Source organism: Elaeis guineensis, chromosome 7 (genome assembly GCF_000442705.2).
Source record: "Elaeis guineensis isolate ETL-2024a chromosome 7, EG11, whole genome shotgun sequence".
NCBI classification, from domain to species: domain Eukaryota; kingdom Viridiplantae; phylum Streptophyta; class Magnoliopsida; order Arecales; family Arecaceae; genus Elaeis; species Elaeis guineensis.
In genome coordinates, this window is record NC_025999.2 from 18,893,264 (window position 1) to 18,907,955 (window position 14,692).

At 35.1% G+C, this 14,692-nt stretch overlaps 1 protein-coding gene and 1 non-coding gene across 3 annotated transcripts; both read left to right on the plus strand.

Moving 5' to 3' along the window:
• The first annotated feature begins 25 nt into the window (after positions 1-25).
• LOC105060436 (uncharacterized) lies at positions 26-14,340 on the plus strand. 2 transcript variants are annotated; one of them, XM_073260784.1, is made up of 7 exons: positions 26-396; positions 718-797; positions 2,382-2,442; positions 8,931-8,988; positions 9,568-9,625; positions 10,055-10,127; positions 13,428-13,739. In XM_073260784.1, the coding sequence occupies exons 1-7, from the start codon at positions 76-78 to the stop codon at positions 13,491-13,493; spliced, it is 717 nt and encodes a 238-aa protein (XP_073116885.1). In that variant the 5' UTR covers positions 26-75; the 3' UTR covers positions 13,494-13,739. The 2 variants fall into 2 exon arrangements, with proteins under 2 accessions (XP_073116885.1, XP_010942430.1); XM_010944128.4 differs by lacking the exon at positions 13,428-13,739 and adding an exon at positions 13,788-14,340 and having other exon boundaries at positions 30-396.
• On the plus strand, positions 11,881-11,954 carry TRNAW-CCA (transfer RNA tryptophan (anticodon CCA)). The gene has a single exon. It is a non-coding gene; the product is annotated as a tRNA-Trp (tRNA).
• Positions 14,341-14,692: the final 352 nt, after the last annotated feature.

A 14,692-nucleotide genomic window follows, 5' to 3' on the forward strand; every position in this document is an offset into this window, starting at 1 on the left:
GTCTCTATAACCGCTATTGGCGTCCCCTCCCAAACTTTTCCTTGACATGGAAGAGGCCATCGTTATCTGCTTTCCATGGCCGTTCATCTCCTCCTATCTTCCCCTCCAAAACCCCCTCCTCAAAACCCTAACCGTGACCCTAAATTTTGCCCTAAAACTTGTCAATGGCCAAAGTCTAGGAGGGAAGTCAGCATCCAAGCCTTAACCATTTCTATCGTATCTTTGACTCCATGGGTTTCTGTTCCAACTGCGCTATCGGCCTCTCTGGAGACCAGCGCTGCTCCTCGAAAGCCATCACTATCTGGGATTTCGAACACCAAGTCTTGGAATCAGTTCTTCGGGGATGGCTTTTCCATTCGTGTTCCACCTCTTTTCGAAGACATTATGGAGCCGGAGGTATAAAAATAAATAAATTAAGATCCTTGGTAACCATTTTTATCTCTCTTGTTTCTGCGCCAATGCAATTATGTAACTATTGGAGTTGGTTTTGTTCTGGCCCTGTGGCATTTGATGAAATGCTCCATAAACCAAAGCGTAGCAAGATGTTGTAAGGTCATGAAATAATATGTAAAGGATAGGTTTATGTGACTTGTGAAGGATTTTTTCAGTTCTTGTTGATCTCTTTTCTTGTGAGTCATCCATAGAAATCCTTTCTGATGTTTGGAATTGATACATTTTTAAACTTTTAGCATGCTATGTTCACTTTTGTGCTTTTAGGACTACAAAGCTGGATTGTCATATTACGGTGATAAAGCAAAACCGAAGACATTTGCAGCTCGTTTTGCATCTCCAGATAGGTTTGTAAGCCTGTGCTTTAGATATCTTTTTTCCTTCCAGTCGAGAATGAAGTGATACGAGACATGTCTTCCTGTATAACGTAAAGTTCCTTTTTTTTTTTTCATAAGAAACATAAAGTTCGTGATTCATTGTTTATATACTAGGGGGTGCTTCCTCTGCCTTATTCAAATAGGATTTTTGCCACATACACTTATTATGGATTTCAGCATTATTAGACTATTTTTAACAGTTAGCTTACTTTTGGATTAAAAATGCTGATTTGAATTTAGGGTGCCTGAAATGCTGTGGTCATTAATAAACCAAAGCAAAATGGGTGGCTTTATTTATATCAAATAATATTAGACAATAATTGGCAAATCATGTATTTAGTTCTTAGGAATATTTTCCTTCCTTCAAAGAGGCAGGCTTGTGATCCTATGAAACAGAAAATTTTAGGGGAATTAGATCCTTGATGTTGAGCTAACAATTTGTAGATGACTGCAAAGAGGCATTACTGGGAGTATATTCCTGGACCTCATTAAGATAGCAACAACAGAAGTGGGAAAACAGATCTATTGAATGTAACTTTGATTGCTCTTCGGGAGCTTACATTCAAAACCTACAGTAGATCAAGGTTTTAAAAACTGTAGAGTGGACCTGTGCTGGTCACTGGCTGGCCGATGCAGTGCCTGTATCAATAGATGATTCAGCCACCATGACCAGTACCCTGCATCAATATGGGTTGGTAGTTGGTACTAGTGGTACATACCAGTCGATACAGGCCATACCAACGGTACTTGAATCATTGCAGTCGACTATCTATATTGGACATGACAGGTCCTTCTTGTCCCTTTAATAGCATGAAGAAGATGGCATTTTAGGAACAATGAGAAAACATTTCACTATTCATTATATTAAGAGTGCTGATAATACCTGTGACAAGTAACAAGTAGCAAACTAATATAGTTTACCTTCAGCACATGAGTAACTCTTTATTGTCAATGCCATACTTGTGAGACTATTTGACCAATTAAATGAGCTTTTTGCCAGCTAAGAAACTATATGAATGAGTTTGTAAAACAACTAGCAACCGAAAGAAATCCTTTTCCCTTGACAAGAAAATCAATTTTGAACGATGGGTTTGCTAAAGTTTTAAACCATCTTAGTATGATAATTCACTACTGCTAATAGTGAGGTGTCTCATGATTTAATTGGTTCAATTTGATGAATAGAAATAGTTAGAAGAACAAAATATACATTTTATATGCAAATCTGTGCCAAGAATGAAAAATATATGAACAAGAGTGTAGGGCACTTCCAATTCTTACAAGATATACCAAACTATATTTTAGGCAATTTAAAAATATTATATAAATTTTCCTCTTTTCATAGTACTTGGTAATTGTATTCTTAAGAAGACAAACCAAGTCATTCCATGCACTTTATTCTCTTTTCAGAGAACTGCACTTAATTCTGGACAAGGCATGTGGTGTTAGCAATGAGCAAAGAATTACAAATTCATTTATTGATCAAACATATGATGAAATTTGCTAGTTCGGTGCATTTTTTTTTCATGTATTGTTATACCATCCTGTATGATGTAGATCAGAAGTTCTAAGTGTGGTGATCCGGCCATCCAATCAGCTAAAGATCACTTTCTTAGAGGTTTGTGGAATAATTTCTTTTTTACCTGATGCTGTTTATCCATTACTATTGACCTGACAAAACATCTCTTTGTTAAGATAAAACACTTGTTCAAGGAAAAAAAGCATATTATTCTTTTGCTAGATCTCAAGAAGAAATGCATAACGCGAATAGTCATAGGGGTTGAGTAGGAAATTTGTGACCTTATCGAAGGAGCTATCCTAGAATATTATATTGGTTGCAGTTTTCTTTTTAAAGAATTTATTGATCCTTATTTGATAATAAAAAGATTTTTTAATTTTGGTCGTCAAAATATAAATCAGGATATCGTATCACCATGAACCATGCTTTGGGCATTTGTTCCAACTCATAAGTCAACTTATTCAATCAACAAACTTCATATTCCTCTCCCTAAACAGTAAATTATAGATGTTGCGTCATATACATTTTTAATAAACATGTATATACATTTATGTTTGTTCAGGACACTTGAGATTATCACATAAGTAGAGTTAAGCTTTACCTAGCAGAAAACATATCAAATAATTAACTCTGGATGTTTATGAATACTCCTTTATGCCTTTCTTTCAGTCTTACATCATCAAGTGGATGTTTGATAATATGGATCCATATAAACCCTAAAACATATTATTTTAATAAAGGAATAAGCCCCTAAAATGTATGATGAAGGAAAAGTTTGTTCTCTTCCTTCATAACTGTAGCAGGCATTCAAGACTTAAGGGACCAATGATATGGAAAGGATAAAGCCTTAACACAACAAAAACAGCAGACAACACACTTAAGGGACCAATGATATGGAAAGGATAAAGCATGAAGGAAGCCAATATGGATATAGGCTGTGAAGTATATTAAAATTGTTTTTTTTTTTCCTTTTTCGTAAGCAATATGAGGATCAAGATTTCAGGGTCAATGGTCTCAAGTTGTACTAGAGACTTTGCAGAATTAGCAGGCCTAGATAATTTTGGTAGAATGAATGCAGGAGAGCATTCCTGTAATCCGTACTTGGTGCACAGTTGAACATGATTCTTTTTAAAAGATTAAACCATGTAATGCATATTCTGTAAATTATATTGTTGAGATCAGGGAAGCCCTAGTAGTGCAATAGGCATAGAATCAATTTTCTTCTTTGCAGCTTCAATAGGACTTATTTAATATTGAAACTGTTCACCTGTAAGGCCATTAGGAACAGACCCCAAAAGAAAAGAATCTTAGCATTAGTGCTGACAAAGCATTTGAAAGTTATGGATTTTAACTCTTACATGTACATTTTTAAGAACATGACTAACCAAAAATACACTCTTAAGTGCATTGCCCCCCACCTTTCTCTTCATATGCATAAAATAAATGGCAGTGGAATAAAAATGACGCCCACAAAAAAATTGCTGAATTTGAAGCATGATGTATAGAGAATGGAAATCCATATATATAAAGGCATTTGATTCATCATGCAGCATCAAGTAAAAACAGCTCTATCTTAAAAGGATCTTGGGACATTTATGTTAAAGGGCCAAAGTTTGGCAATTTCAATTAGAGGATGATGTTTAGATTCATAAACATAAACTAAATTTGCTGTTAAGGAGAACAAGATAGAGATGGATTGGAAAAAATATTCTATGATATTTTCAAGTGCATGGCAGCATGGTTCTGCCGGTCACCATATTTTGTTCAGTATTAATATTAAACAAGCTGGGGATATCAAACTTTCAGATCTACTCTTCATAAGGTAACAACCGGTCATCCTAAATTAATTATCAATTAAAATGCATCAAAGTTCGTAATATTTGGCACCCCAGGGTCCCATGAAGTCCTATTAAACTGAGACATATGTAGCCTGTTTTTGAATATCTTCTCTGTGCAGAAGAGTTGATCTATCATGTTTCTTTAACTGACACCACAACAATACATATCAGACAAGTGGGAAGACACTTCAATTTTCCAATAGGAGAGAACCAATATGATAAAGCCCTTGAATGGCAGATGTGGAATGAATGCATATATAGCAGCATGATGGTCAACGTAGTCCAGATTACCATCCTCATGCCATCCACTAATTGCTTTTTCTGTAAGATCCTGAAAGAAAAAAGTGAGTGGGAAGAAAGACGGTAGAATCATTTTGACATTGCGGTAAAAATGACTAGAAGGCTCATTTAGAACTTTCAAACTTAGAACAAGGCAAAAAGCAGGGAACAGTTGACTCCCACCTGGACCTGACATTTAAGGGAGAAAACCACTGACAACTGTCAGAAAATCATCTTGACAATTTTAATCTGGTCGAGTATATAACTAAAATTCTCAACAATAACTATATTTTCTTCTCAGTCAGTCACTGAGGAAACAGTTCTATATGAAGGAAATAAATTCGTGCATTAAAAAGGGTAGGTTGACTTGATGTATTTACCAGCTAAAGTTGGTTTATGATGAAGATTATAGAAGTGGGTAGTTGTATTATTAGGAAATCAATGATAGAGATATTCATTCTATGTTCCTATATTTTTGTTTTATATTTAAGCATGTGGTTGGGGACATGATGACAATTTCTGTACATGAAACAATTCATTACTTACGAACTGTGATTATATGCTTTCCGTGGTGCTTTTTTTATTGCTTTCTAATTACTTGAGCTTCAGAGGCTCATCACACTAGATCTACTCTTCATGATTTCGTAGTAAATACACTAATTGGTCAATATTTTGAGTCATTTTTTTCAAATACAAAACTGTAACCGCAAGTGGTAAACAGCAAGATAGAATGGTAGATATTTCTGTATCCTGTTCAGTTATACATATGATACCGAACCTTTAAGTGATTGTGTATGAGTATAATATTTAAACAAATAATTTTTTACTCTAAAAGATCACTCAAAAGTCAAAACTACAGCTTTATGGGAATGCACGATCGAGAAGTCATCATTTGGACATATGCATATAAAATTCATGAGAACTGGAGCAGTAAATCTCTTGGCTGCATATGGACTGCAAAATATCAAATTTAAACCTTGGAAAGAAGTAGAAATAAGCATGATTAATTGTAATGCCTGATTCATAAATCTGCACTAGGATGCAACTGCCTCTTTAGGTGTCTTGAAATGAAGATAAGACCTTCAACATGAATGAATCTTCTGTGGAATATATGTAGACTTGACATGAACAAAGGACAGAGAGAAGTATGGAAAGGAACCTCAAGTAAGAATGCAGTTGGTATATTTCATGCCAACAGAAGGAAGAACAAAGAAACTGGTCCAAAGTGAACACATAATGCAAGTTTAGCTTCAAAGTCCACTTATATCATGGACTAATGATAGAAGAACAAACACTGAATAGCTTCTAAGTCAATGGTTTCCTTTCGTCAAGTTCAGCCATGCAGAAATTTGATCTGTGCAGTCCATTGATGGTAGAAGAACAAAGAGAAAGGAAATACAACAATAAAGTAAGGTTGTTTATTAAAAGGTGTGTTTGAACAAAGAGAAATGAAGAGAGAGGAAGGAAGAAAGATAAGCGAAGAGGGGCTCATGGTTTGTTCAGCTTATGTGACAATAATCATCGTCAAGAGGTAATAAAATTCTACTAGCTGGATGAAAGACAGAAAGATTAAGTCACTAAAATGTGCAAAAGCAACCCCATCGACAAGGTCCAAAACTAGTCCATAAGGCATGGTTACATTCTAGGTCAACAATAATAGCTCCTTAGCCAATAAAATCTGTTATACATGCACACAAATATAGCAACACTCATACATAGATGATAAAATCTTACATATATACTATTGATTTATCATATTTGTGTGTAGGTATAATGTGTAAATTAGGAGTACAAGGGTGGGGCTATTGTGAGCAAGTCTTTGAATATATAATAGTGTAATTAGTATCCACAACTAGAAGTAGTGAGGCACTAACATGTTACTCAATCGTTCAAACTGAAAAAATATATCGATCTAGGAGGATCATGAAACTCAATGAGGACCACTTGAGCCACTCCATACGCCAAACTTCTAAAGGCCCTTACTTGCTCGTATGACATTCCATTGAAGTGAAGGTTCACAATCTCAGTACTAGTCCCTGTACTAGTGCCATCCTATTGCAATGTTGATAAGCGCGATTCGGTACAGTAATGTCAATATGCTACACCATGCCGGTATGGGGCGGTTGGCAAACCTTGATGGAGGTGCTTTTTTTTTTTTTTTTGCTTTTTTTTTTAAATCAAGTATCTTTTGAGCTCTATAATATGATACCACATATGAAGATGTGGTACACGAGTAATTGAGGCCAAAAACACCATCTATTGGGCTTCGAAATGTGTTGATCAAAGCAAAAAAAAAAATCCATTTAGTGAACGACATTGATTAGGCAAATCTCCCAATCAAGGAAGAATAAGGTAAAGCAGTTGAAACCAAAGTTGATTTAAAAGTTACGATCTACCTCCTATAAAATTCTAGCTTTTCATGATTATTTCCTTTAGACATCTATTTTGGAAAAGCTATATTCTCTTTTCACTAGAAGAGGGTTTTGACACGAATTATACAAGGGTGGATCTCGCTAATGCAAATAGAGGTTCCATAGCTCATTTTTGGAATTCATTAATGAAAGCAAAAGGAACCTTGACACTAATCTTGCCAATTTTCCTATTTTCTATTTTTTTTAAGAAAGATTTGAGTTGAATGGGTTGAAGGAATTTCATACCTTCTACCAATTAGATCAAATATAGTTGTAAATACAAGTGCACAGGAAAAGGTCCTCAAGCATAATTTGGATGCAATGAAATGATTTTGACAATATGGCTTCAGTTGGTGAAAAGTAATAGTGGTACATCTTGGACATAGCAATTCATATGTACAGATGGAGAAAATTTGTAGGTTACTGAATCTTGGGCAGATGAATTTGTATGTACAAACAAAAAAACTGTTGCCTTATTCACCAATGCAAAAGTAAATACAACATCCAAGGCTAAAGCTTAAAAACCAAGTGCCAAGTTCACAAATGCGCATGGGAAAAGAGCATAGGAATAACAAATTTATGGTTAATAGTTCAATGAAGTCCAAGAGTGAATCTTTAGGATTATCTCCAGGATAGTTATTTAGTCCTAAAAATTATTTAGGGCTGAAATAAAACTAGACCTATTCATGGGCCAGGCTCAGCCCACTCAAGCTCGAGCCCTTTTGGGTGGGCTTGGACCGAGATTTTAGGCTCGGCAGCCTGGGCCTTTGCTCGGGCTTGTGCATCAATGCCTAGCCTGAAGTTTTTTATTTCTCGTGTTCTTTGTTTATGTTTGACATACTTGAATACTTGTATATTTAATTTGACAATTGTTATCGATATGTGAACTTAATGTAATAATAGACATGTGTAGATTTTTGGCAATATTTAATTATTCATAGTTTGTACTTTTAAGTATTTTTAAATATTTTTTCACATTTTTCAAAAAAATAAAGGAAGAGTTAGGTTGCCTGAGGCTTGGGCTAGGCCAAGCCTATGCCTATGCAAATTGTGTTGACATTTGGGCAAAGCCTGGCCCTATTCAGCCCATGAACAGGTTTATTGATGACCAAGAAACATGAGCCAGTAATTTCAAGACAAGGACAAAATCTAAGGACATAAATCATGTAGTTGGAACATATGCTCAAGTGATCCTTCGGCCTTACTTTACTAACCAGTTTTGATTAGAGAAGGATGAAAATGAGCCAGTGAAACCAAATTGCCACTAAGAATTTACAGATAGTTTTTTTGCCCATCTATGTCTGAAGTAGTGTTAAATCCATGATGGTGTAGTAGTTGATTCCACAATTATGGTAGAGCAGGAGCAGTGGTCATGCTTAAAGGACTCGTACATGCAGTGATAGGCATAGTGTCACTACATAAGTAGCTGTCTCAGTATTATGGTTCCCTTGGTTATCCTTGGTTTTAGAACCTTCAATCTTGCTATTTGCTGCAGCGAAATTTAACCCTTCAGCTCACTTTGTGGTTCTCAGCCTGTGGGCTCATGGCCCTCTGGGTGGCCATGGTTCTAGTCCTCCTCTAAATAGAAAACACATTAGAAACATTATCGGTGAGTGCTGCATTTTAAGTCATAAAAGTGATGGTTGTATCCAGTTAGCATTGAATCCTGTTTGCATGAGGACAACCTGTCTTCTTGAAACTCTGATGAGTTTCAAGTGTCGTTATCATCTCTTACACTGTTCTCATTTCACTCGGATTGTTTGCTTAGCCAGTTAGCCTACATGAATCTTAGCATCAGCATGTGATCTATTTAAGGGATGGACTGAATCTCTACTTGAGAATTACCTAAATGTCTGAAAACAGAAAAAACTTTCTCCAAGATGACTTAATAATGCTGAATCAGTAAAGACAGCAGAAAGCACTGTATCTTGTTTAAGAGGATGGAGAATACAAATATACTATTTTAGTATTAATAACGAGAGTTTAATGCTTATGAATTATGAAGAATGTAAAATTTTAGTTGCTCTATGTGATTATCATTCTGTTATGACTTGGACAGGCCAAAGATATTACAGATTTAGGCACTCTCAAGCAGGCAGCAAAGATATTTGTTCCTGGTGAGTACAGGAACTCAAAAACATTTATCTTGGCAGCATTTTCATTGACTTTTATCCGTATGTTTCATTATAGCACCTGTAAACCTATTGAATTAAGTTACAATATGACTGCACATTTGGATTGCCATATCTATCATCAGGCAACTATTTTAAACAATTATGTTTCAGTTTGGATGATCTTTTTTAGGTGCCATTTCTCTTCTAAAAATTTGCTTGTGGCTTAAGTGCAGAAGTTTCTCCATACTCTTTTTGGATAACCTTGATCTAAAACATTAACAACATGGTTATGCTACAATGGTATTCTGTGTCTTGGATGAGCTTTTATAGCTATGGTCATGCAGCACATGACCATGGGTTTGGGGGCAGGATCTTCTGTATGTGGGTTTTGGGAAGGGTTATACTGGGGGACATCGAATCAAAGTAACAAACCCTAGAATGGATTGATGCTTGTTATGATGATACACTAACACAGAGGAGCAAGGTTTTTTCTTGAATCATATTGGGCTAATTCTTTCAGTAATCATGAAGTTCCTTTGCATTTTCTGTTTCCATTAACATAAGTAGCTTGATTCTTCACAGGTGGTGCAAATTTGTACTCTGCCCGTACAATAAAAGTCAAGGAAGATGAAGGTCTAAGGTAGGCTTTTATTCATGAGGCAAGTTATAAATATTGACAAATAAATCTGAGTTATCAGCTGAGATATTATAAAGGACTGCAATAGCCACAATCAGAAACTCTAATCAGAAAAGTGGAGGCTTTCTGGAGCCTTCATTTCCCTCTGCAACTTTTGAACTGTTTTGTGCTTTCTGTTTGATTTGTTTAAACTGTATTGCTATGACATTCTTGCTGACAAATCTAAGTCACATAATGTTTCTTTTTGCAAGAATAGGAGAGGCCAATCCCCTCCTTTTACCCTATACCCGTCCTATATGTTGATAGTCAACCAAAATGAAATATCAATATTATGTACATAGCCCCTCATTCCCTGCCACTCAGAAATTTTTATCTCTTAAATTTCTTATAGGACTTCTTTTTGTTCCTCACTAAAGCTCTGGATGTTTTCAGGATTTACTACTTCTATGAGTTTGGTGTTGATGCACAGCATGTTGCTTTAGTGGCTACCATTAACAGTGGCAAGGTAATCATTCTTCATGCATGTAACCTTTGCAATTTTTCTGTCTACAATATTTCCGCCTATGTTTCTTTTCCTTTTACATCAGACAATTACTTTATACGCATTTTTTGAGAATGGTAAAACTGTGGCATAATGGACAAGATTTTCAGTAGTGAAAGCAAACTATTGGCAACAAGATAAGATAGGAATGGCAGGGTAGTGCTATACTAGCAATTGTAGCTGTCATGTAATAAAATTTATAAGAAATAGGTGCAAGTCCTATAGTTCCACATGTTACATATGATGTCTAGGTTTATACACATGATACCATCCATATTTTAAGGGCTTATATATTAGCCTAGTATTTGTACTATGTAGCACTTTAGTTCCCAATGATAAGTGGCTATACATAGTGAATTGAAACCAATTATCTCGTGAATCTAAATTTTTTGATTTTCTTCTCTTTTGACATAGATTTCCTTTCTAAATAATATTGGTTTTGTGTTATGGCATTTTGCTCTTCAGATATGAGTATTGATTTAATAGCGCATATCTCACGTCAATCCCTTAGAAGTTACTAACTTGAAATTCCATTTTCATTTCTAAAGATTTCGTTGTGTTGTATGTGTTGTAATTATATAATTACAATTAATATTAATAGAGTAATAGTAATAATTAATAATTAAGTAATAATTAAGTAATACAATTTCTTTCTAACTATCAATTATTCCTATCTTAAATCCCAATATTTCATTTTAAGTATCTTCTTTCTATGCTATGATTTCGTGGATTCTGCCCTAGATCTGGATACACATTTCCATTTATGTTCCCCAAAATTCGATCTTAGATTCACCAGATTTTTGTCGAGGTTCAATACACTTTTTCTTTTTTCTTTCCTTCCTATCCTCCTATCCTAAAGAACTGAAAAAAAAAAGGAAGGGGCGAAATTTTAGTCACGTCACGTAGAATTGTATCCCTAATTTTCTTCATTTCTTCGCATATTAATAACTAGAATGAAAAAAAAGGGAATGACAAGGCATCTGGGAATAAACGATTAATTTCTATCAATAGACCTGCTAAAGATCCAAACCATAGAGTAGTTAGCACAGGTGCCACGGAGAGATATGTTTTTATATCTCGCATTGAAAATCCTCCTTTATTGTAATACATATATGTATGGTCAGATGTCGTAGTTCAAGATCATTTGTATTTTTTTTTTACTTTACGCGGAATTTCTAACTAAAATAGATATGTACAATGAACCAATAGATGAGATTTTCCTATCCCTAAAAAAGAAAGAAAAAGATGACCCCTTCTTCCTGAGCATTTCCGATAAGATAAATTTTTATTCTTTTTTTTTATACGATACGCCGATAAGATAAATTTTTATTTTTTTTATACGTTAGGTTTCAGATGTATAAAATAATTTTATTATATGAAACCAAAAAGAAGAAATGACAAGAAAATTGTATATAGATAGAGGGGAAAATAACAATGTGGAAAACAAGACGGATTTTGTACAATGACACTGTACAAGAACTTTAAAAAGGGATGTAGCGCAGCTTGGTAGGCGTTTGTTTTGGGTACAAAATGTCACGGGTTCAAATCCTGTCATCCCTACCTATTACTTCTCTTATGGACAGTAACGAGGGATTAATTAAGATCGATTGAAATTGGACATAATCTTTCATATTTGCTTGCTATACGTATGCAAGATATGTTTGGGGGTAAAAAAACCTTTTCTTTACACTACAGTCGTATCTCCTGTAATAAGAAAGCGCTCTTAGTTCAGTTCGGTAGAACGCGGGTCTCCAAAACCCGATGTCGTAGGTTCAAATCCTGCAGAGCGTGATTCCGTTTATCTTATGTCGAATCACAATAAAAAAACTTAATAAAAAAAAGTTTAATTGAAACTTGAATTTGACCTCCCGCAGGGAGGAGGTCAATCAAAAAAAAGAAATGTTACTCAGTCAAAGGTCCAACTGATCACCACGTCTGCTATACATAGTGAATTGAAACCAATTATCTCGTGAATCTAAATTTTTTGATTTTCTTCTCTTTTGACATAGATTTCCTTTCTAAATAATATTGGTTTTGTGTTATGGCATTTTGCTCTTCAGATATGAGTATTGATTTAATAGCGCATATCCAAGTAACCTTTTTGTATTTGGAGAGTTCATGACTGTGAGCCGTGCGAGTATGTGTTTAGTCCCATATTGGTTATCCATTGGGTAAATCTTGGGTTCCTATGCAGGACTAAGGAGTTCAAATAACACCTTCTGGCTTGCCTTTTTTGGGTGAGGTCTTGGGTTGTTATAGTGACAATCAATTGTGTTTTTAATTTTCAGTGTATATTTATTCATGAATTAGAGTGTTAACATGATTTCATGTCATTAGAGTGTTAACATGATTAGGAACATGAGCTATGTTCAACACTATCCAATATGCACAAAGTAGTCAATACCTCAAATATAACGGTGGAATGGTAAAGTGGTAGCAGTCATACTGCTGGTCAAGGTGGCACGATACTGATGATGATGGCGGTGGCTGCAGCAAGGTTTTGTGTGAATATCTGAATGGTGATGACAACATATGAGATGTTAACCATGTCAAACATCTATTCTTAATTTTCAGCAAAGGCTTATCCACCATTTAATGTTATGCAAAATATCCACACGAAACGGGAAAATGTAATACTTCATATTTAAAGAGTTGCATGTATTTTTATACCATCAAAAAAGCATTGGAATTGTGTAAAGCATTTAGCCTGACAAGATCTAGTATCAATTAAGAGTGTAAGATATGCGAAGTGGTGACAATTGCAATGGCAGTTGAGATGGCATTGTAGAGGTAGCAATAACATGTTTTAATGAATGTGGATATGAGAAGCGAGGAGCGAGGACAACGAAAATTGTAAAACAAGGAGGTAAAAGTAGTGGAGGTGACATGAAGGAGCACACGGTGGCAGTAATGATCACTTGTTGATTGTTACAGAATAAGGAGAAATATATGACAAAGCAAGGGCATAATATTTGATTTCAAAGGGCAATAAAGATAAATTCATCATTTCACTTATAAACTGTGACATCATATTATCTCACCAATTTTAAGGTTCATGCTTATTCTATGGATTTTAAATATAAGCATTAATTTCTCAAGCAATTTTTTTAAAGGCTTTGTACAATATGCTAAACCAGGCTATCACATATATATACCTTTCTCTTACCATCATACATAGCTAACATGAAATTTTAAAGAAATGGATAACATTATTTTCCTTTATGCATAATCAAACAACCTTTTTTTTTTTTTTCTTTTTGCCAGAAGGGCCTAGGTTTTGAACTTATGCACACTTTTGCTCATGATCCTATTGATATACCGCAACACTGAATGTGCACTGTACACTCAGCAAATATGTGCATTTGATATTCAGTATATGTGCACTCAACCATGCTTCAAGATATGCAATGAGTTCATGCAGTGGAGGTAGGGGCAATGGTGTCCAAAGATTTTAAAAGTTGGATGTTTTTTCTAGATAAGAAGTACCTCTAAGCTGCAAAAGGGAAAATAGAACTGGCCATTTTTGCAAAATCACCTAGCTAATAGGAACGTTTATTCTATCCAGGTTAGTCCCTCATTTTTGCCTTTATTGCTAACATAGTCTTTTCATTTTATGCATGGTAGGCATACATAGCTGGTGCTGCTGCTCCACAGACAAAATGGGAAGATGATGGTGTCAAGCTAAGATCTGCTGCAATATCTTTATCGATCGTGTAGACCTGTATAGAAGTTACGAGAAATTGGATAAAGATGGTGGAAGAAAAAGAAGAAGAAAAGAAGTAAGCAATACATTCCTTCAAGAGAATTTTGCTTGAATGCTTCATTTATACCATCTTGAATTCGACGTGATTATGTCCCCAAGCACAAAGCAGCTAACCAGAAAGATTATGAACCTCCATATGGTTCTATGAGAGGGGGTGCACAGGAGTTCTATGTCCATATAATTTTTATAGACAGGAATTTCAAAATGGAACCTATCTTTGTTTCTTTATTCTTTTCTTTCAGAAAATGAGTTTGTCTTTAACTTTAACTCAGTTTTTTGATGTATTAGCATTATAGGACTTTGAGGCTTCATTTGAGCTACTCCCACTTCTAAATATCATGTAGAATCCGAAGACAAGGAATTTTGAGTTGGTTTTTAATGCTTTCATTTCTAATATCTATATTGCTTGAACTACATGCGAATGAGCGTGTGTTTTTTGGATAGGTGCAATGCTTTTTCTGTAGCCCACTTTACACACTCAATGGAACTACCTGTAAATGAGCACTGATGAAATTAAAAGATAAATTTAAGATTTTTGTCGTTAAAGTCATATTATCTAGTGTCAATAGAGCATATGGAATTACATGGAAATAAGCTTTCATGACAAAAAAAGATAGATTCAAGATACTCAGCAAAAGAGCAATATTATCTCTCTTTCCTCTCCCTCTCCCTTCCCCTTCCCCGTCCCCATCCCACCTTATGGAACTACATGCAAATGAGCATTTCCGAAATTGATAGGTAAATCCAAGATATTGGTCAGCGAGGG